The 24300-nt window shown below is 38.9% G+C and overlaps 1 protein-coding gene across 1 annotated transcript in view; it reads left to right on the top strand.

Moving 5' to 3' along the window:
* Positions 1 to 16798, top strand: part of IGF2 (insulin like growth factor 2) — a 44339-nt gene extending 27541 nt beyond the window's left edge. Inside the window, exons 2-5 of the mRNA XM_063438358.1 lie at positions 2972 to 3134; positions 12369 to 12535; positions 13610 to 15273; positions 15318 to 16798. Of these exons, the coding sequence (XP_063294428.1) occupies positions 2972 to 3134; positions 12369 to 12535; positions 13610 to 13843 (564 nt within the window). The 3' untranslated portion in view covers positions 13844 to 15273; positions 15318 to 16798. The remainder of the gene's footprint in view (positions 1 to 2971; positions 3135 to 12368; positions 12536 to 13609; positions 15274 to 15317) is intronic.
* Positions 16799 to 24300: the final 7502 nt, after the last annotated feature.

The following is a 24300-nucleotide window of genomic DNA, read 5'->3' as shown; positions in this document are numbered from 1 at the left end:
TTGGTTAACGCCAACAAATTCTGGGGCTGTAGTTTGTAAGCTTGTTTGGGCACTCGACTCGTATATCATACATCTATTGTTATAATTTAACATTTGTCTCGGTTACCTATTGTACAGCACTGCTGAATATGTTGGCGCTATGTAAATAATTGTTATTTTAATTGTTTTGATTATTAACTAAACCAAAGGAATTGCATTTAAGGAAACCCTGGAAAAATAGCTGACATGGAGATTTCTTTTTAAAATCAGTCATTTTGGTCTAAAATGTTTTTTTTTTTTCCTTTTTATCACTTTTTCACAAATTCCTGGTTTAGTAAATAGACACCAATGTGTTTTCCAAACGTGTACAGTTACGTGTCTCTCCGATATTGATCCGTAAGATATATCTTACCGATGTTTACCTTAATATTTACATTCAGAACACAATTTATTTTGCCCAAACATAAGAAGGCGTGAGGAGTATAAACCGCATTCTTGCAAGCTCGTGAGTAAATTCATGGATTAAAGATTGCTCCGTCAATCCCAAATCCATTTGTTTAGTTTTATTTGCTAAACGTCACATTTTAGTTAGCCTGTATTTTGCAATTCGATTTTAGGCTAAGTAGCCAAGCTGTAACTATCTTTTGCAATTTGCTTTTCAATTCACTAAAATGTAGTGTTTGAATAAAACCCAAATGTGCAGTGGTGAGTAGAGTACCCCCCTCTTGGCCTTAATTATGCAAGTCATTTCTCAACATGCCACGATTCTCTATTTAGCAAATACACCTCTTTGCTCGTCAATGGATGTTGAAAGTAGCACCACTTTGTCAGTGAACAAAACAATTAAATTGAAATGAAATGGGTATCAGTCTTTTTTACAGAACGTCTGTAAACTCTAAAGAAATGCATGGACGATTGCAATATCAGTTAAAAAGAATATAGGAAATAGTGTTACATTTAATTTTATCCAGGAATATATACTACGCAGGTTCAAATACCTGTCCAAATCCCACAAAGTAAAACACTCCCAGCAATGGAAATGGAACAGACGAGCCTGAATCTAGAATATTCATTTTAGCTTTATTGGTACGGGCCGGACATTGGCTCCTTTACAGCTATTAATGAAATGGGAATTGTTGGGAACTCAACGTGAATTTTAAATGAATTCCCCAGATTAAACAAAATGTCCAAGTTAACTATATTTCCAGTTTCGCTAATTGGCTAAACGTTTAAAATTCACTTTGAATATGATTCAAATCTCCAATAATTCCCATTCTGCCCATGTTTACGTATCCACAATAAGGTTTGCTTTTTTTCTAATGACTTTTACTCTGATTTGGCTCCTTGAGAAGGCTAGTGACAGTCGTGACTAATTGGACCTGATGGTAAAAATGGAACAGTCACCAGGAGGTTGACAGCCTAGATTTAGAAGTCGTTTACAATGTAAATGTTTATTTAAGATATAGCAAGTACTTGAGAAAATTTGGCATTGTCTAAAAGTATTTATAGGATGGCTGATGTGAGCGAAATGTATCACTGACTTGTCCAAGGGTTCAGGAGGTGAGTGCGTTAAACAAGCTACTTACAATCCAGGCACACTGTAACCTGGCAGATATCAAACTGTTTCATCAAAAGGAAGTCATCTCTAAAAACCTACAGGTGTATTGATTAATGGATGTGGAGGTAGGTACTGGCTACCTCGTTAAACATGCTTATCTGAGAAAATCATGTGATGTGGACTCCAATGCTCAGGGGGCCAAGTACGAGCTGGGAAATGTCAGGGAATGTGGGGAACCTTCTCCATAAATTAGTTCTAACTAGAGAAAAGTCATTTATAGGGTACCCCCTCCACCCCACCCCCCACCCCCACAATTCTTGAGGTCTATGACTTGATTCCTGTAGTGGGATTTTATAGGTAGAGGTGCATGTTCACCATTTCCTGCACCCCACAAAATAATCTTCTAGCCATGGGCTGTCCATGTGTATGATTGTCCCACGGGTGCTAAATTTGCTCGTACCCCAAACGTTTACAAAATAACGATTTAAATCTAAGGATACCTGGTTAGAAACAAGTGCTTCTGTTAGCCATATATACCGACAATGCTGACTGTGGTGGGATACCAGGATAAGGAATGACTTCCGTGGTGTCTGAAAATGGACTTACTTTACTTTTGCCAGGCAGCGTTCAGTGTGTATGAAGAAACCCTACATGTGGTGAGAGCTATGTATTTGTTTGACACTTTTTCATACTAGACAAAATTAATCACTTTGATGTGTACACACTAATTAATACGTCAACATCCTCTAACTACCATTATGATATATGCGATCGATCAGGAAGTTCTTCAGAGCGGTGGTGAATGTTTTGGGATGTGTATATTTCTTGTCCTTTCAGATGGCTGTCACGGAACACATTGTATCAATTATGCAAGATATTGGACTCACGCATGCTTCTGACAGGCTGCGGCTTATATAATGTCATTTGTCGGCCGCATCTGGCCAAAGCTTTACTTTAACATACGGTTTAAATCTGCAACTCACTGATGGGATTCTCAGTATGAAAATCTGAGAAATAGATCTCTCCACAAATATGTCATCCACGGGTATCAAACTGACGCCTCCCAGATGTTGTTGGACTAAATCACCCGCAATTCTCCTGCAGGCTATGACTGGCAGAGAATTATAGGAGTTGTAGTTAAAAAACCATCTGTTTCTCAGCACAGTTTGCCTTCCATGATGAAAATGGTTTAGAAGAAGAAGGTATGGAGTACTAATTAAACTGTCTGTATTTACAAGCCCTATCCCAACCCACGTGTTTATATTGTAGCATTCTCATAAAGCAATAGAAAATATGAGAATTAGTGATGTCGAGTCCACTGATACTTTGAGATAGCCAGTGTGCACCTAACATATACATAGAGAGCTGAACACACACTGTACATGGAGTTAACTGATCTGCGTACTAAACTCCATGTTTGTCTTCTCTCCCCAGCTGCCAAAGATGTCAGTCGCCCGGCATCTGCTGCTTCTCCTCTTCACGTTCCTGACGTACACACTAGATTCCGCTAAAGTACACGGGACGTCTGAAACCCTGTGTGGAGGGGAGCTGGTGGACACGCTACAGTTTGTTTGTGGAGACCGGGGCTTCTACTTCAGTAAGTCAAACTCAATGAACATTGGGTGGGCTATGTCTTTCATTAGCGTCACTGCAGACTTTGGTACAGTCATGTACATGTGAAATTCCCTTTACCTTTCTTCAAATAGATTTCACTTACCGAGCGCTTGCTAATGACCTGGATTATGTTCGATGATTTACATAGTATGAGGATTGGAAACTTTGACCTCTAATTAGTGGCTTCACTAATATTACCAGCAATAGCATAACCACTTCCCATAGTAATCTATAATTTGCATTATCACCAAAAATAGAATCAAACTAGACTTTTAGCAAGCACAACCCCTTGGAGAGAATATGGACTTGGATGACATAAATCTCTCAGGGCACCTTGTATCTACTCCCAAATTCGGTCCCTGCTCGACAGAAATCACCTCTAGCCACCATATTACGGTTTCGTAATGAAGGGTTAATCCAAGTGTATTCTGTTTTTTAATGGCTTTATATTAGGACTATGCACTGCATTTGTCAGGTTAGAAGAAGGCATGGAGGCCGGAAGTCAGATATAAAATGGATTTCTGTACTGGAAAACATAAAACCTATAACTTTAAAAATGAAAAACATCTCTGGGTGAGATAGTCAGCAGTGCTATTGTTACATACACAAACAGAATCGAAATATCATATATTGAAATGTGTCTGGTCTTCCAACTGTCATATATTGGTTTTTCTGAGCCTTGACAGCTGTTTGTGGGTCTCAGCAGAGAGGAGAAGAGTTGAGTTCTCTCGCAACAGCTGATAAGACTTTGTTCTGTGCAGAGTGTGCTGACTGTGCACATTCCTGCCCTATGTGTCCTGCTCGGTAATGTTAGCAGGGGAGAAAAGAAGACCCAGGCAGGAGGCAGAATGGGGGACAGCAGCTCAGTGAGCCAGGTCCCACAAAGACCCTCTTTGTTGCTTCCTGCATTCCTCTAGGAGAGTAGATAGGGAGAGGGGGGGTCATTGTTTACTTCAAATTCCCCTTTAACTTACTTTGATTGATTTGGTAAAAGGGGGAAGGGAGAATGTTTGAGGTAAGAGAGGGACAAGAAAAAGATGCAGAAAGGAAATTGCCAGCATTTTTACTGCACACATGTCGTGAGAGAGAAAGATAGACATTCACAGGAAGCCTGTATGAACCAACAGGACAGCCATGTCCTGCTGGTTAAGATGCTATTTTGCCACACAATTCATTTAGCTGATTTATTGGATCTTGGCCCATGCTATCGCTCCGTACAGCAATAGCTAATCATGTCTCTCAAGGTGTTTGGAACTGCATGATAAAAAAACATCATTTAAACTGGCTGAGAATTCTGGGTTCCCATGATTAGCTATCACTGCTCTGGTACATCACCTTCAAGGAGTCTCAGTGTTTCCCCAAACTATTGTATTTTACCTGAAGAATCCATACTGAGAGGTCGAAAGGTTTCACAAAAACATGTCTCGAAACATATCCTCTGCATTGGTGAGCAGCATATGTTGTTAATAGCATTGTTAGTCATTCTTCAGGAAAGACATTTCATCACTATGAGTCATCTGTATTATTATCCGTTGAGGCAAACATCTACTTCAATAAAATATACCTTCTTAGTATTTAACAATGCTTACAAAAATCCAAAAACATGTTCTCGGTTGTCACATAGGACGATACTGCAGGAAAAACAAGGCATCAGATTCTAGTTAATGACGTGTCACTCTGTGTTTTGTATTTGGTACCCAGGAGGGTATATTACATTTAATTGACTCATTCGGACTCATGTTGCTAAATAAAACTCCAAGCTATCACTTTTACTGTCGCTGGGCAAACAAGTAAAGTGCCCGAGTTGCCTAGTTAGAGGGGAGTGATGCTGCGCTCCAAAACACAGACAGAATGATTGGAAGGTGCTCCGCAGACACTTCAAAACAATGCCATTGTTTTCCTTCTGTAATTATATATTTTGAGATTTCTTTGGCAGTTTGTAATTAAAGACATACTCGTATAAAATAAATATATGGGCGGCTACCAATGTGAAATATGTAAGAAATGTAAAAACAGACACTCCATTTACTTAAGAGCGCTGAATAATACGGAGCCACACAAACACTGCCTGGCCACAGCTTATGCCAGAACAATCCACTATTTACATGTGGTGGGCTGCAGATTTTTCTAAGATTCTTTTTGAAACTTTATTAGATCTCCAGTGTTCTCAGACAGGCCACAGTGAGATAAAATGTTTTCTAATGTCAGCTTCCAGCTGGGCAATCTTGGCCCGTATCACCGATTGGCATTCCAGATGTTTGTGAACTCGAATTCCATTGATTTTCAGCCAGGTGCATTCTTTTCTAGAGGGAATAATTGATAGCGAGGGGTGTAGGATGAGAGGAACAATTTGTTGTGTCGCTGCTGGTCAATGCAGGTCCAGAGGTCCACACACCACTTGTTCAGGTTTAAGATATGGAGAATGGGTGGCTGCTTCCTTATTAAAGATTCCCACTAACTTTGTTGTCCCAAATAATAATTTTCATTAGAATATTGACAAGGTACATGAGTTAACAAGGCAACAGTTTTATTTCGATGACAGAAAAAGAGAAGAAAGTCAGTCATTAAACAGAATATAGAGAACTTTCAGTACAAACTGCCCGCAATTAAGGAAAGTAGGCTTTGTTTGGGATACAGACCTTTTGGATTGGATTAAGATACATATATGATAGAGAAATAAACAGTCAAGAAGGAGAAGCAAAGTAGGGAAAGCTGCGAAAGGGGAAAACAAGGATAAGCTTCGCTACTTTGTTCTATTTAAGAATATTGTTTCATTGTAGAGTTGTTCAGGTTGTGACATCGGCAACATACTAGTACCCTCCATTTGAAGAAATGACTACGCCTAGTTCTAGGACCTGACTAGTAGCCAATGATTAGTTGCCTTGCTAAACCTGTATAGCGGTTTGGCAAGTTTTCAAGTCCTACCCAACACGGTCAGGGTTTCACTTGCCAATGGTAACTGCAATTGACTTGCTTTTAATAAGGAGTTAGCATGGAGATTTTTGTTACCCAGGAATAATTTTTCACCCAGTATTTTGCAATCCAGTGTCTGGACCCGTGGGTTCACATACTGAGATAGATATGAAATACCCAGATATATGTAGCTGAAAAGAGAGCCGCACGAGAGCCTTATCTGCGTATGTGTGAATGGATGTGTTCCTGACTGCTCAATAAATAGCTAGACAATGCGTGCTGTGAGTTTGACGGTGAAGTCGTTTATATGTAAGGGGATATTCATTGTGTAAATTGTTTATCTTTTTAAGCCTATTTTTCAAACTCTTCGCAGAACTGATTTGGAGAGTCAATATGTTGTTTATCACAGGGAAGTTTCCACTTGAATTTTTATTCCCACAATAGAAAAGGTAGTCACCATTTCAATGTTTGTTTGACTACTTAAGGTGGGACAAAGCAAGTGAACTCCTGGTACCATAACCACTACAGTGGACAGTTGTGGTTGCCAGGGCAAGTGGATTTTTCCACACTGGTCACAATTTGATTTCAAAGGAGTGGTAGTGGCTGCTGATGTGGCTACCATGGCTATATTTGAGCACCACATCCAGAAATCCCTAGGTTCTATGTTCCGTTACGATGAGAGTATCATCATACATATATTGTTCAGGGTAATCAATTCCTTAACATATTATTTTGTAATATTAAAGCTAAAATCAGATAGATAAAACAGTGCTATTCTGTTTACTCAGTTACAAATTATGGTCCACAAAAGAGTTAACTTGACTCGCAGAACGAAGTTAATGGAAAAGAGCTGACTGGGCTCAGTTCGACACCCCCTATCCAGGACTGAAATCCAAGCCTTTTGTTTACATGGCTTGCTGTGCTGGTGTAGGAGAGGGGGGCAAGCTTTGAATAGGTGGATAGTAGGTGTCCCGAGGAACTCTAATTTTAGTTAAGCCGCCATACATTTCCAGCAGAGTTTTTCTGAATGACAATTATTAAAATACATGTTTTATGTTACTTTGAAAATAAAAAGTGAGTGCAGTGTGTTTTATCCTGTTTATATTACTCATACCAACGGAGTGAATACAATATTGAATTAAATAAAGGTATTTGTTGAAACCTCGGGAACACAGAGCCATAGTTGTGTGTGTACAGTGGATATACATGTGAATGTATGGACGGTGTGTATAGTGTATATGAATTTACATATGTGTGCATTGTAATCCTGTATAGCAATTTGCACAGTCCTCGAGGGTAAAAACTTGCATAGTCTTTTGTTTTATTAGAGGTTCAGTCACTTTATTTGGAAAATTCACACAGTAGACCGCATCAGGATCAACACTAAATAAATAATAATGTAACAAAGCCCGGCAAACCAAATCCTAGCTCGTCTGAGCAATTACTAACATTCAATTTCCCTCTCTAGCGAGAGTTAAACGGTTGCACCAGACTTGTTTATTAGCAACTCTCTGCACTCCAGTGCTCAATCAGCCTTCTGCTTCCAGCCCTCAAAGGAGAAATAAAAAGTCTCCCCTACCTGTTTACCAGGGAGGGTTCTATTTCCCTTTCGGCAGCTGATTACCTGCAGCCCAGGAATGGGTTGGAGACAGTCCAAACCCTGGCGTGGACCTTATTTCTCTCCGTTGTATATAAACTGAGGAGTGGAGCTCCGGCCTGCCCTACTCTCCGAATGCTCAACCCCAGGCGCCCTTAACTAAACATTAAGTTGTATTGCATACAACGCATACTCCCCCTGGGGTAAATGTCATATGCCTCTCTGAAGAAGATAGAGGGAATTAAAACAGCCTGACATACCACACCATTCACTTTATCACAGCATGTATGGAGTGTGTGTATAGTATATATGTATTTACATATGTGTGCATGTATGCAGTGTGTGTGTATGTGTGTGTGTGTGTGTATATATATATGTGTGTGTGTGTGTATTTATGTATGGACTGTGTGGGTCTGTTTGTGTATGTATAGTATAAACACAAATTAAACCCACTGACCGGTGAAGTGAATAACATTCATTTTATCGTTACAATGGCACCTGTCACAGGGCGGGATATATTGGACAGTAAGTGAACAGTTAATCCTTGAATTTCATGTGTTGGAAGCAGGAAAATAGAGTAAGAGAAAAGATCTGAGTGACTTTGACAAGGGCCAAATAGTGATGGCTAGATGACTGGGTTATATCATCTTCAAAATGGCAAGTCTTGTGGGGTGTTCCCGGTATGGAGTGCAGGGCTGCCATCCGAAATTTTGGGGTTCCTGACACAGCTCATGGTCTCGGCCCCCCCGGGGCCTGCCCCCGAGTCCACCCAGAGGGCCGCCACCCGAATCCACACACAGGGGTGCAGTGTTTGTATGGATTGTGGTGTGTGTGTAGTGGATGCGGTGTGTGTGTGTGTATAGTGAATGTAGAGTCTGTTTGTATAGTGGATGTAGTGTTTGTGTGTATTAAATGCGGTGTATGTGTATAGTGAATGCAGAGTGTGTTTGTGTAGTGTATTTAGTGTATTTATAGTGAATGCAGAGTGTGTGTTTGTGCAGTGGATGTGTGCATTAAATGCAGTGTGTATAATGAATGTGAAGTGTGTTTGTGTAGTGGATGTAGAGTGTGTATATAATGAATGTAGTGTTTGTGTAGTGAATGTAGTGTGTATATATAATGAATGTAGTGTTTGTGTAGTGAATGTAGTGTGTGTGTTTGTGTAGTGAATGTAGTGTATATAAAATGAATGTAGTGTTTGTGTAGTGCATGTAGTGTGTATATATAATGAATGTAGTGTTTGTATAGTGAATGTAATGTGTGTTTGTGTAGTGAATGTAGTGTGTGTATATAATGTATGTATTGTTTGTATAGTGAATGTAGTGTGTGTCAGTGTAGTGCATGCAGAGTGTGTGTTTGTGTAGTGAATGCAGAGTGTTTGTCAGTGTAGTGAATGCAGAGTGTTTGTCAGTGTAGTGAATGTAGTGTGTGTTTGAGCAGTGGATGTAGTGTATACATAATGAATGTAGTGTTTTTATAGTGAATGCAGAGCGTGTGTTTGTGTAGTGTGTGTGTGTATAGTGAATGCAGTGTGCGTTTGTGCAGGCATGTAATGTGTGTGTAAAATAGGAGGGGGGAAGGGGGCAACATATTTATTTTTTAACATTTCTTTTAAACATATTATTTTTTATTTAGTTTCTCCTCCATGCTGCGTTGTTTTTGTTTTCTGTGTTTTATTACAGGCTGGGGTGATCAGTATTGTAACCCCAGCATTCGTCATATCTATAAAATGTCCTGAGATAGAAAGAGTGCTATATTAGAACTTTTAAATATTTGCAGAGGTTAAATAGTGCCCAACTAATATCACTAATATACACAAACCTAGTCTGCATTTTTTAAAAATACAAATTGGCAAACCGGCATAAGATGACAGCCATGTCTTCATTTAATGTTCATGAAAAGCACTGCACTGTAATTAACCTCACAATTCTCCCCCCTCCCTGCTTCTTACCTGGCCAGGGAGGGGCGAGATCACATTCCCTGGTGGTCCAGTGGATTGCTGCTCGAAGCCAGCCGCTGGACTCTACAGAGGGGGCCCAGAACACTCTGACTCCACTTCCCAGCAGCTCCTCTGTGTCTAATTCTCGCGGCGTGCGGAGGGTTGCTGTGGTAACCCATGGTAATGCTCTAACGGCTACAGGGCTCATGAGCGTTAGAGACAGGGGAGCTGCTGGGAAGTGGAGTCAGAGTGTGCTGGGCTCCCTCTGCAACAAAGAGGTAGCCGGGGGCCTATATATATATATTTATATTTTATTTACCCATATATATATATCGGTATTCTTATGTGCAATGTGGGGCCCCCCAGGACTGCCAGGCCCATGACAACCGTCATGGTTGTCATGTCCTAAAGGCGGCCCTAATGCAGTGGTTAGTACCTACCACAAACGGTGCTAGAAAAGACAGACAGTGAACCAGCATCAGGGTCATGGGCGACCCAAGGCTCATTGATACTTGTAGGGAGCAAAGGCTAATCCGTCCCGTCAGGTCTGATCACACAGAAGAGCGATTGTAGCCCTTGATAGAAAGGTGTTGGCCTCCAAATTCCCAGATCTCAATCAAATTGAGCATTTGTGGGAAGTGCTGGAACAACGAATCCGATCCATGGATGCCCCACCTCAGAACTTGCTGGACTTACAGGATCTGCTGCTAATGTCTTGGCACCAGATACCACAGGACACGTTTGGAGGTCTTGTGAAGTCCATGCCTCGATGCATCAGAACTGTTATGGCAGAACGACGGGGCGCTATGCGATATTAGGCAGGTGGTTTTACTGCTGTGGCTGATCACTGTATGTACATGTGTACGTTTGTGTGTCTACCTGCATGGTGTTGGTGTTGGTGAATGTGTTTGTATATTTTATGTACATGTTTATGTATATATGCCTGAATGTACAGGGTGCTGGTTTTGTGTGTGTGTGTGTGTGTGTATGCTACACATGTTTGTTTAGATAAAAAAATAAACACAAATATGTTTGTGTGCGTGTGCACATACAGGTAAACATACATTTCTATTTACATAAATAAATAAAAATATACATATACGTACTGCAAGCCAGTGTAGAGTCTCTTCTCGCTGACTATCGAGTGGTTACTGTTGCACTTTTCTTTTAAGTTAAGGAATGAAGAATGTGGTTCATGTTAAAGTGCTGGAGATCTGTGGTATGACACATTTTTAGAATTGTCTTAGTATAACCCTGCTGAGTGAGTTTAGAAAGGCCAATGATGTGCTGCTAAAAGCCAGTTAATGCAGAGTTAACACAGCTGCCATGACTCACTTGTCCAAGTAATATACTGAATAGCACAGTGAGGAATCATGTCTAATCCAATGATACAAACAACAGACTACGAATTCCCATTCTCAGGCGTTATAATTTCATTTATTTTTATTTTTTATTTTAATTTTCTGGGGATCACCAGAGATCAGGAAAGTGCAGATTTGGGATCGGACCTTAAGCTGTATATCGTACATTAAGCTGTATATTATGCATTAAGCTGTATACCGTACATTAAGCTGTATACCGTACATTAAGCTGTATACCGTACATTAAACTGTATATTATAAATTAAGCTGTATATCGTACGTTAAGCTGTATAACATACATTAAGCTGTATACCGTACACTAAGCTGTATAATATACATTAAGCTGTATACCGTACATTAAGCTGTATCCCGTACATTAAGCTGTATACCGTACAATAAGCTGTAGACCATACATTAAGCTGTATACCGTACATTAAGCTGTATACCGTACATTAAACTGTATATTATAAATTAAGCTGTATATCGTACGTTAAGCTGTATAACATACATTAAGCTGTATACCGTACACTAAGCTGTATAATATACATTAAGCTGTATACCGTACATTAAGCTGTATCCCGTACATTAAGCTGTATCCCGTACATTAAGCTGTATATTATACATTAAGCTGTATAATATACATTAAGCTGTATACCGTACATTAAGCTGTATATTATACATTAAGCTGTATATCGTACGTTAAGCTGTATAACATACATTAAGCTGTATACCGTACATTAAACTGTATACCATACACTAAGCTGTATAATATACATTAAGCTGTATACCGTACATTAAGCTGTATCCCGTACATTAAGCTGTATATTATACATTAAGCTGTATATACCGTACATTAAGCTGTATATCGTACATTAAGCTGTATACTATACATTAAGCTGTATATACCGTACATTAAGCTGTATATCGTACATTAAGTTGTATATTATACATTAAGCTGTATATACCGTACATTAAGCTGTATATCGTACATTAAGCTGTATATTATACATTAAGCTGTATATACCGTACATTAAGCTGTATATCGTACATTAAGTTGTATATTATACATTAAGCTGTATACCGCACATTAAGTTGTATATTATACATTAAGCTGTATACCGCACATTAAGTTGTATATTATACATTAAGCTGTATATCGTATATAAAGCTGTAAACATACATTAAGCTGTATATTGTACGTTAAGCTGTAGTTGTTCTAGTGACTATAGTGTCCCTTTAGGATTGTGAATATTGTGATGTCTTTATTTTTTTACCCATATATTTTTTATCCAACTTCTTTAGTTAAACATATAAATGTAAAAAACAGTGATTGAGGAAGCTGATTCGCAGACATATATATTTTTTTATTTTCATGCAAAGGTTAAAAAGATGTTCTCTTTCTCCTAGGCAGAAATAATGGGCGCGTCAATCGCAGGCCAAGACAGGGCATTGTGGAGGAGTGTTGCTTTCGGAGCTGTGACTTAGACCTGTTAGAGACATACTGTGCGAAACCTGCCAAGAATGAACGGGACTTATCCACATCCCCCGTCACGGCCATGCCACCACTGAACAAGGTGAGTTAGAGAGCTTATCTTATATCTGACGGTTTGATCACTTTGCCAATCTGCTGACTTGGCGCATGGTTCAATAGACACTCTGCAAAAGATAAGGACAGAGAGTTAATCTGAAGGTTTATTCAATTTGCACTGTTTGCAGATCCCACCAACAGTTAAGGAAAAAAAAGATAAATCCTTTATTTTCTGATCTGGTTTATTTTTATTATTATTATTATTACTACACATTTGTCCAGATCTGCTTTTTCAATGTATAGACAGATTCTTTTTAGCACATTACTTGGAGTTTTTATCTGGTCTTTGCTTATCACTTTCTGTACCCCTGGTTTCTGTTGGAGTGCAATAAGAGTGATTGGCCATGACCTGGATGCCCACGCTATATTGCCTTCAGAATTGTTATGTTTTCAGAGAGAAATTAATAATAAGAAAATGTCAAGTCCCCGGGGAAATCAATCCCATTTGGGTGCATTCACTTAAACATGGGAATCTGGAGAATTAACTAGAAACTTGTAACCAAACTATAAACACTGCTCACTTCACCTACTATTCCTGCGTGGTTATTCGGGTCTAACGTTTGCAATACCCTAACTTCTCCAAGACTGAGATTGCCAATGGACAGCAGTTCTGTAGGTGTAGACCTCCAACTTCCCGAGGAGAGTCATTTACATCTAATTCTGCATCTAAATCTGGAGTGTTTATGAAGAGTCCCTATATATATATTTTGGTGAAAGGTCCCAGAAAACATAGTCATATTGTTCAGTAAAACAGCCAAGACCAAGTGGCCCAGTAACATTAATTTGTCATCGATGCAATGTGTTTTACAGCCCAAACAGATTTTTAAAAATAATGCAACATCTTTCAATACTCATCTCTAAGTATATTGTAACAAAATCCAAATTCTAGAATACAATGAGAATGTTCTTTGGTGCTCGATCATTAATGGCTCCTGAAAAAGAAGAGATATGATATCACAAACAAAGTTGTACTATTAAACTCTTTATCATCCTCCTTATCTTATTAAAATCAAGCAGAGACCACATTTTCAAAATTAAAACCGTGTTTTCCCTCTTACAGGAGCTGTACCACAAGCATTCCCACACAAAGTATTCCAAATATGACATTTGGCAGAAGAAGTCCGCCCAACGCCTCCGGAGAGGAGTCCCTGCCATTGTGCGTGCGCGCCAGTACCGGTGGCGTGTGCAAGAGATTGAAGAATCTGAGCAAGCCATGTCACACCGTCCCCTTACCACCTTACCAAGGAAGCGACCTCTCCATCTGCAGCATGCCTCAGAGACCTCTCTCAATTGAGCCGGGGACACTTTCTAAGTAGGATCCCACTGCTTTCAAGTTCTGTTTTCATATTCTTTTCGTCATCTCTGAATGGGAGGGGGCTAAGGTCATGCCTTCCCCCTGTATATATTCCAGTTTGGGCAAAATAGGTGCCCTTGTAGCTTCCCATGACATCTCAACGAAGAAAAAATGGAACAAATTGAAAGATGCCAAAGCAGGACCCCTGATTGTTTTTGGCTGGAAAGATTTCATGGATATTTTGTGTCCCAATATTTTGTGTATTCCAAACATCAAAACATATGTCTGTATTTGTGCACTACATGTGTGTAATATACATATATATATAAGTGTGTGTATATTTGCACAAAAACAGGTCGTTTCTGCTAATATTCAGCTTACATGTGCCTCTCTCGAACAAACAAAAGTATGCATTTAACCATTGGAAGTATTAAAAGCGAATGTCCATCCAACCTTGATAAATGGGTGGAAAGCAGAGAAATCTGTGTCAAAGGGAAACGGATCTCCCTTTTCGCACATATGGGCTCATATTTTTACACAATGTAATATTTTCTTTATTTTCACATAGCATTTTTTGTCAATGTCCACATTTTTGCACCTTTTTCTAATGCTCAAAAAAAATGTTTTAAAGAGCATGGAAGGTATTTTTATTTGTTTGTTTTGTTAGATTGTTTTTCTTGACTCTATGTCAGCTGGTCCTGCAACATGATGCGTTGCACCGGGCTGCAGCCCTCTTGGGCAACATAGGGGTTAAGCACAAGAATTCCAAATGTATTTGCACCTTTCTAATTGATAAGAACTAAGACATGGGGAAGTAGGCAGAATTTAGTTTTTTTATAATTTGTGAGTGAGCGCTGTCTGCTTTGCACATGTGCCACGGATTACAATGATTATACATATGTATAATATCTATGTGTATTATAACTTTTTTGGGAGGGGGGAAAAAAAGGTAAAACTCAAGCACTATTTTTTACGGGAAATTTTTTTTGTATAGCAACAAAAGAAAGGGATGTGATATTTTAAATATGATATGCTATGTCGCTATGGTCATTCAGAGGGCAAAAGCCGGGGTAATATTTTGAAATATTGCCTGCAGTATGTACTGCCAGGTTATATGGGGACCTTCAATAATCTGGGTACTAACAGCTATATTGACCAGAGAATTGCACATTTTAGGTCAAGATTTTTTAAAAATCCTTCTACTTTCCCTGCCTATTTTGGCATAAAATGGGCAATTTGTTGGTGAATTCAAAGTGTATACCCAATATGATTGAAAATTGAGCAGCATTGGGAGACCCCCATGGAACGTATCCAGACCATAGCATGAACATTAATAATGAATTATACATAGAACTTGGAAAAAAAAAAGAATATACTTTTCGTTTTAGGAAAAGTATCTATTTTTCTCCTTCCTCTGAGTAGTGTAGAAGGTGTCATTCGATAGTGTAGAAGGTGTCATTCGATAGTGTAGAAGGTGTCATTCGATACGAAAGCCACTCGCCTGTTCCTGCAAATATCTTTCTGTGTAGACACCCATAGGCTGTATCTAGGGGAAAGGGGGAACATATTTACATCATATTAAACACACAGAACCACTTAGCATGTATTCTTCTACAGGTTGAACGTATTAGAGAACGTATTAGACGGGTTCTTTATTCCATCCGTAGAAAAATGATGTTTATTTTCTAATTCCGGGTAAACAGCGAAACGTTAAATAAAATCACCATATTTTACTCTTACCCTTCAGTAATAAGAGATTAGGTTTATTGTCATGTTACTGCATCATCAGTGGCAGTGAAGGGTCAGGTTGCCAGTCAAGTCTTTTTAAATATTAAATATCTAAAATGAAAAATACAAATAACAGTGAAATATAAGAACTCATTCGATACTTTACTTTTATCAATGAGATTTGGGGCACACTTTTAAATGAACTCCTAGAAACATAGACTGTGACGGCAGATAAGAACCATTCGGCCCGTCTAGTCTGCCCAATTTAAAAGAAAATACCGATTTGCAAGGAAATGTTTCACCTTAACTGATAACAAAACAAAGTGTGGTTCTTTAAGCGCAGTTATATTTTAAATGGCTGTTTCCAAAGCCAAAGAGTCAGCCTCTCTCCCTCAAAAGACTTAGAATGTAACGTGTACATCATGGTAGGTGCAATGGGTGTCCAACAATATTACCCATTATTCTCTGCCAAGCACAGTCCGACAACAGGTGAAGTCGTGTAGTGTGCACCAAGTGTATACTGTACTTTGCACAATACTTAGCCAGAGCTTTTGGAGAGCCACTGATTTTTATGGAGAAAAAAACCTTTAAAAATATAATCTGTTAAGGAAAATACACTTTGTACTTTTAAACCCCAGTACCCCAATGATTGTGTCTTTACAATACAAGGTACCATTAGGGAAAACCTGGTCAATTCATTCTGTCAATGAATGTCTGAATAGGGTTTAGCCTCGAAACATTGAATTGTGATGATTTGGATTCTACATTCTAAATTGTCCAGTATATTCTAATTTCACTGTGTTATGTGCCTAATTTGGGAATTCAATCTTAATTCACAACAATTCGCTGTTAAGTGAATTAATTGAATCTTTTTTTCACAAATCACAACATTTATTTTGCAGAAAACATTTGACCAAAAATGTAGCAAAAATCACGCATTTTTAAGATTAATGGTCGTGCAATAATTGACTTCTTTCATGTTAGTTTGTGACTGATACAATTCATTTTGTTAACAGAATTAGATATCGTGGCTAATATGGCGTCGTTTGTATAAGCCAAATAACCCCATTGATTTCACAAGCGATGTTTCACCATAAGCACACATTAGGGTAAAACGCCAGAAAGCCTGTATCTATCTGTGATCATTCTACTAAGTTACCCATCATTGATTACCAGAGTGACACCTAGCAATGGATGTAGCTACGATGATGTCAGTTTCATTTGCGATCGCACATGCCATGGTGCCATGGTGCATTAAAAGCTTTCCATTGATTCATTTATATAGTATACAAATGGCAGTAACAGGCACAAACTAATTAGGTAAATTGATTACTGAATTTGCTATGATAAGGTTTAAACCTTCGATACCAGTCACTGCCCTTTGCAGAGCCGGTATAAATAGTAGTTAGTTTAGTCGATGGAATATCATGCTCTCCGCAGTTAAACAGAGAGGATTTTCACATATACACAAACAATATAAGTTGTCAGAGGAATTGCAATACAGGGCTAAAACAAGTTGCACTGTCATTATGTAGGCAGGATGGTATATAGAATACATTGCTGAGAATTTCTCTTCTAAATTACATCGTTCTCAGAACCATTCACACATTCTCATTTCCCACATTAAGTGCTACTGCTTTAAAACATTTAAAAAAACTTTGGTCAAATCACTTGCAAAGAATTTGTCACAAACCTAGGTCTCTCTGTAACATAATCATTGCGGTGAGCTGCAGTGGTTATGGTACTTAGACTGTCCTTTTAAGCTGGGACTTAGATCAATTAGCTGAAACCAGTCCTCTGTGTCTACCGAGAGTATAGCTTGCATCTGTTCCCAAATGCCACCAACATTGAATAATCAATAAGAAATAATGAGACTGTCCCTGAGCAAAGGTTTGGGAAGTACTGACTTGGTCCAAATCATCATCCCAATATAATATGCTGTGGTGATATTTTCCAGCTTATAAGCTGGACAAAGTTGACCAAAATATTGTCTACCATGGGCAAGTATGAACTGTTTTATCTATCTCAACTGAAGATAATTTTTCTTTTTGGCCATAGCCCATGTTTCCTTTGTTTTCATCTCATTGTCTGTCCACTACATGCTGCCATTCACAGAATCCTGTAGGTAGCTTTTTAAATCATTTATGCGATGCTTGCTGGTCCTTCTCTGGTAGAGATTTCTGCAACGTAATGTCAGCCACACAAGTATGAATGCAGCTATGTAGGTAGCACAATTGTATAACTGGTTGATATTGCTTAGCTGCGTTATCTACACCAGGTAAAGAACAAAAAAGAAAAGACTACTTGAATTATACAATATTTTACATCACGAATGAGAAATGTGAGCTTGGGTGGGCGGGCTCCAGGGGTGGAGGAAGTAATTAGGTATTTTTACTGTGTAATCCATTTTTATATGATATTAATATTATTATCTTGCAATGTTGAGCCATGATACATTTTTGTAAAAAAAAGTTAAAAAAAAAAAAAATATACAACACTGCAATACAATAGAAAGAAAAAAAAACAGCCTTATTTATTGATGTTACAAAATGAGGAGGGATTTTAAGGAACAAAATTGTCCAAATGAGGAGTAAAAAAAACAAAATCAAAACTTTGAAAGGGGGAGCAACTTTTTGATGTCTTATTTTGTACCTTCTAGTTTGTACCTTTTGAGAACTTTCTAAATGCTTTGTACCAAAAAAAAAAAAATTGAGAAAAAAAAATTCTGAAAGAAAAAATAAATAAAACCTATACAACTTTAATAAACAGCAACAATAAATAGTAAAAGCATATTCTGGTTGTTTTTTGTTTAAACATATATCAGATGGTTATTATACTTTTTTTTTGAAGAGCGGTTAGTAGTCATCGTAACCGGTCTGAGCCATTTCCATCTTAGAAATTCAGCAATTTCTTAATTTCAGTATTACAGTGTTGAAACTACAATGCATATTGTCTGACACCTTAAAACCTGACAATACCTGTTTATTGTTGGGTCGGCTGTTCTGTAAAATGTAGGAATCTGTTACAAGAAGGTTCTTGTTTGTTGCCTTATCAGAATGGCTTCTCAGACTCTGATGCTTTGATAGATGTTCTCTTGGACCTGTGTCTACACAAACCAATGCAGCATCCAGTATCATGTATCTGGATTCTCACATATTGTACAATAGCGTGTCCATCTCACGAAGGACTTCAACATGGTTAATAAAATAGAGAATAAACATCACATATATTCATTATTTTATTGAAACTTTCAGGCTTTTCTTTTCTCGGATTTTAATAAATAAACATTATGTCACAATATTGTATCATACACTTTCTGCCTTACTTACTGGAAAAAACAAAAAACAAAACAAAAAAAAACAAAGCAATTATTGATGCAATTGACTTTTAAGGGTCTATGTTTCATAGAGCCAAAGTGCAGTGCCATTGATTCAGCCATTTGGAGGCCACTATAGAACTGGAACAGCCATCGTTACATGGATGGATTTAGTGGTCTCTGCACTATGAAGGAATTGTTTTCTACGCACTGCCACTGGACTGTTGGCTTTTCTTATGCACATCTGATGGATTCTCTCGTGGCAAGTGTAGGGCGTGTGTCCCAACTTGCCTAAACTGTGCACTCAGCATAATATGCAACTCAACAACGCCCAGATTCTGCACCTATTGTACCTTTTTGTTTTTTTTGTAATATCATATCAATAAAGCAAATCTATTGAACCACAAGGAAAGTATGTCTTCTGCATTTATTGATTGTTCTATGTTATGTCTCCAGGATATTTCTAGCACTTTTTGTTGGTCAGTTTTTAGGGCTGGGATTGTAACAATGTTTTTGTTACATTTAGGAGCTAAACATCATCACCTCCATTTTGAAATGCTTTAACATTGTTGAATACACTTTTAAAATTATTTTTAAAACATATACAAATTTTAAAATAATACATACAAGAATATATCATTTTTTTCTCTAAATAAATAAATATTTTAAAATTAAGATATTTTTCACAATTTTAAATCATTTTAAAAGTTTATCCAAAAATCTGAAATCATTTAAAGAGTTTATCCAACAATAATAAATCGAGGCCCAAATATGAACCTAGAGTCATAAAAACCCACTAAAAAGTTACCAGCGAGGGTTACGCCACAAAACAATGTCAATGCCACTTTTAAATCTGAATGTGAAACTTCTGTGGTCTGTGTGGCTAAAGATTCCTGGTATATAAGTAGACGTATTTTACTGGTCACTAACCTGCTCCCTGTCATTTTCAATCTGAAAGTTAAATGGAACCGGTTGAACACCTTAAAAACTTGCTGCTAATTAAGTGCCTGTGTTGCAAGCTGTTCTTATATGTTCATGGTCTAAATCAGCGATGGTTAGGGTTATCAGATCCACCATGTTTACAGGGAAACCTATCATTTTGTCATATTAATAGAAAAGGCATGACAAGGGTTGCCCTGCCGTGCGAATACGGCATATTCTGTCGGATTCTTCATTGCCTAATTATTAATTGTATACACATTCTTCTGAATTCTACACTTTTCATGTGCTGCCCATCAATATCTATCCCTAGAAACATGGCGGACATGGTAGCTCTAGTGAGGGTGAATATGTTGAAGCCCAGGTGCTTAATATTTTGCAGTAATCAAGTAAAAGGACTAGAAGTGCCCATTTTCCCTTTCTTTATCGGCTCCCCTAAACCCTTCCTTATAATAACCTCTCTCTATAGAAGCTCGTCATCGCAATCTTCATTTCAGTTGAGATACTATTTAGTTCTCCCTCTCTCTCGCTTTCTACCAGTTCTTTTTCAGGATAGACTGTCTACCTCTTTCCATAGCCATGCACTTCCCTCACATTGTATTGATTACTGTTTCTCACCCTCAGCACCAAGACCCTAATCTCCCATCCCTGATGTCATGGAGCACTATACAACGTTTCATTAAATTGGGTCTCCAGGTTGTTCTATAGGCAGTCTCTGAGTCCCACACCTTATAGTATGTGAACCACTCCTGGCAACCTTTAATTGGCAGACTTGACTGGCATGGCATACCTTTGGCGCCAGTAGCTAGGCTCTTTAACCCCTTAAGGACACATGACATGTATGACATGTCATGATTCCCTTTTATTCCAGAAGTTTGGTCCTTAAGTGGTTAAGAGCAGAAACTGTGGTGACAGATAAAATAAATGTGTTTTTAGAGAATGAATTTGAAAAATGACATAATTCCATAGGTTCTCATGACCGAGATCCAATGTGTAAAGTTGAATCGTTCATTAGAAATTTACTTTAATCTACTTACTTTCAAAAATCCACCCAATGTATTCAAATGATGTATTAAAATAATATAATAGCTGTATTATTGGCACCTTTGCACTAACCAGTAAGAATAAACATGGAGTTCTATCCTCATTAACAAGCATTATACAGAGGCCCCCATATGATCACCCCAAAGGCACAACATTCATTAAAATGAGACAACTGCGGTCTCTTATAGAGCTCATCACATACACTCTCATAACTATCTCGTCTTTGAAAAGCCTCCCAGCAGAATACTAGAAAGTGAGAGCCCCACATTGCAAGCCTACTTCATCTCTAATGCCATCTATATTATCAATACCAAATGAATAAGCTTAGTGAATCTAGAGTCATTCTGTGACTATACATGACAGGAACATTGAGTTGGCAACTTCTTACAATGTAATCTATTTGTGGAATTAAGTGTAAGCCTGATGGGTCCAAGTCATTCTAATATCAGTATCCACAAGATATCAGGTTGGAAATCTTGAGACACATGCAAAAAAAATAAATCACTGCCACATAGGAGTGAGGTGGGAGGAGTATATATGAGTGTAAGGGGTAACAAGAGAGTGAGATAAAAATAAAAGGGAGAAGGGGGGTAGAGGGTGGTATGAATTAACGATAAAAAATATATAATGTAGTATGCAGGAGTGGCAATGGAAGGTGGGAGGAAAGGGGAAGAAAGTATGGGGGGTGTCTCCCCCAACCAAGTCGCCAACTGTGTTCCACTTGTCTCAAGTACTTACCTCTAATCCTTGCCCCGAATTTACTACATATCGAGACTGTTGTGTACCAATCTAGGAGTAATTGGAAGTCAGACGAGTTCTTGGTGAGAATTATATCTTGGTTCTTTTACTAGATCGAGAGATGAGTTCCTCCCTGGAGCGTAGCTCCTCGATATGAACCATAGAGTAATGGGAGGGGCATTTTCTTTATTCCAAAAGAGAGGTATCGGGCTTTTAGCCTCATTCAGAATTCTGATTGTCAGGGATTTTTTATATACAGAGGACCGTAATTTGATGAGATGAAGCAGTAGTGGGGCTGGGCAGAAGGGTGGTGGGGCATCTGAGAAGTTCTGGATAATTGTATGAATTTCCCTCCAAATTGGGTGGATCCTGTCACAGTCCCTCCAGAGGCGAAGGAGGTTTCCCACCTCCTGCCAACACCTCCAGCATCTCTCATCAATCGTTGACATTATCGTGTGTAGTAATTGGGGAGTTTTGTACCAAAAGGTCAATAATTTATTGGCAGATTCATGTATTTTGCTAGAAGTCCAGTCTTGTAGGATCTGGCAATCCATCCTGGGGGTCCATAAGGCCCTGGCTGCACACATCAAACAAGCCATCCTATAATACTCCTCCCTCCTAAGCCTGGATTCAGCCTTCGACAAAGCCTCTTCCCTGAGATTATAAAGGTGAGGTATTTTGGTTAAATTTTCTTTAGCTTTGTTAAGCAGCAGCAGCTAAACCAGCCTACCCCAATCATGACTAACAGGCTGGATTCCTTACCCTATGCAATTATCATTCCTACTGAATTAATCTTGAGTAACTGCACAAACCCAAACTCCTAGATGTCTTAAATATCCCAAACTTGAAATATTATAGCATAGGCCTAAATTCAAAGTTATTGGATTAGCTTGTGTGTTTTTTGTGGCAAATTCTTTTTACTTTATATTGTTAAAAGTTTAAGAATTAGAGACACCCCTGTAATATTAGAAATGTTGATAAATCCTGTAGGTTCCAACATTGTCCGCCCCTTTCTTACACAAGATGCTACCAAGGAGCTTGCAATGCTCTAGTAATTTCCCGCATGGATTATTGTAACCCTCTCCTGATTGGTCTCCCCACAAGCCGTATTGCCCCACTACAGTCTTTAATGAATGCGGCAGCTAGACTGATTTTCCTTTCTAGTTGGTCCTCTTACACCTCACCCCTCTGCCAGTCCTTACATTGGCTCCCTGTATCCTATAGGAGTCATTTCAAAGTGCTAACCCATACATTTAAAGCACTGAACAATTCTAGCCCCTCTTATATCTCTTCACTGATCCATCCTCGTTCCCTCCGCTCTGCCCGTGACCACCTCCTGACCACTGCTGCACCCGTACGGCCAACTCACGCTCGCAGGACCTCTCACGGGCGGCTCCCTTTCCTATGGAATAGCTTGCCTACCACCATCAGACTCTCCCCTAGTCTTCAATCATTTAAGAAGTGCCTTAAAACCCATCTCTTTAGGAAAGCTTATGGCCTCCCAGAGTAACCTCTACCTTACACACCTGTCTCTTGCTCTCTCCTATAGGGCAGCACTCTACTCTCTCCTCCAGCTCTGCTTCACTCCCACCTTATTTGATTGCTATCTCCTCCTGTCATATTGTGTTTTATACCCCACCTCCTATAGACTGTAAGCTCATTTGAGCAGGGTCCTCTTCAACCTATTGTTCCTATAAGTTTTCTTGTAATTGTCCTATTTATAGTTACATCCCCCCTCTCATAATATTGTAAAGCGATACGGAATCTGTTGGCGCTATATAAATGGCAATAATAATAATAATAATAATACTCTTTAGGCACCCGCTTCTCATTAAAGTGGTCTGGGTGCAAGGTTCCTGACCCCATTACCCCTGCATTGTAAAACAGTGCAGTTTCTGAGACTGTCTCTAGTGGCTGTCTACCAGACAGTCAGAAGGGGTGTTTTCACTTTTTCACGGAGTTTGACACTGTAAAATGATGCTGATGTCTTCATGCTTTGCATGAGTACACCCAGTGTTAAAAAAAAAAACATTTGAACTCTCTCCTCTGCAATGTAAGCTAGGAGGAAGTGACCAGCTGCCACTTCCTGCCAGTCATTTTTAAAGGGGCTGTTAAAGTGTTGCAGCGTTGACTGGGCCCCTGAAGACATATGCCCACTGAATGGCCCATGGACCATCCAATGGGCCCAATTGGCGTGTGGGACCCAGTGCAGATGCACCGGCGGCAATTCTACCGCTTCAAATCTGGAATGTCGGTGCCGGCCCGACAGGACCACTGAGCCCATGACAACCATCATGGTTATCACCCCCTGATGGTGGCCATGCTTGGCACTCTGGACAGGGGTATCCCCACCCACAATATTAACAACATGGGTTGATGCTGTATAAACTTAAACCCAACACAACTCACAATATCTACCTTTTTTATTTTTTCAATCTGAATTAATATTCCAATAGAGTTCCTTGTTAAAAGCTAATGTTGGATTTCTTTTTAATTTTCATATTTGTTTTCTGTGATTTTTGAAAAATATATCAACAATGTTGGAATCTATTTGTTTACTTATACATGGTCTGTCTGGAAAGTATACAGCCATGTAATATGAAAAAGAGAGACCTATAAAATACTGGTGGGATGCTTCCTACTGCTCACCGAGTACTCCAAGCACTCCACCAAACACCATAAACCCCGCAGC

The sequence above is a fragment of the Pelobates fuscus genome, chromosome 12 (genome assembly GCF_036172605.1).
Source record: "Pelobates fuscus isolate aPelFus1 chromosome 12, aPelFus1.pri, whole genome shotgun sequence".
NCBI lineage: Eukaryota > Metazoa > Chordata > Amphibia > Anura > Pelobatidae > Pelobates > Pelobates fuscus.
Note: the sequence above shows the minus strand (reverse complement) of the source record. Positions and strands in the feature narration are given on the sequence as shown.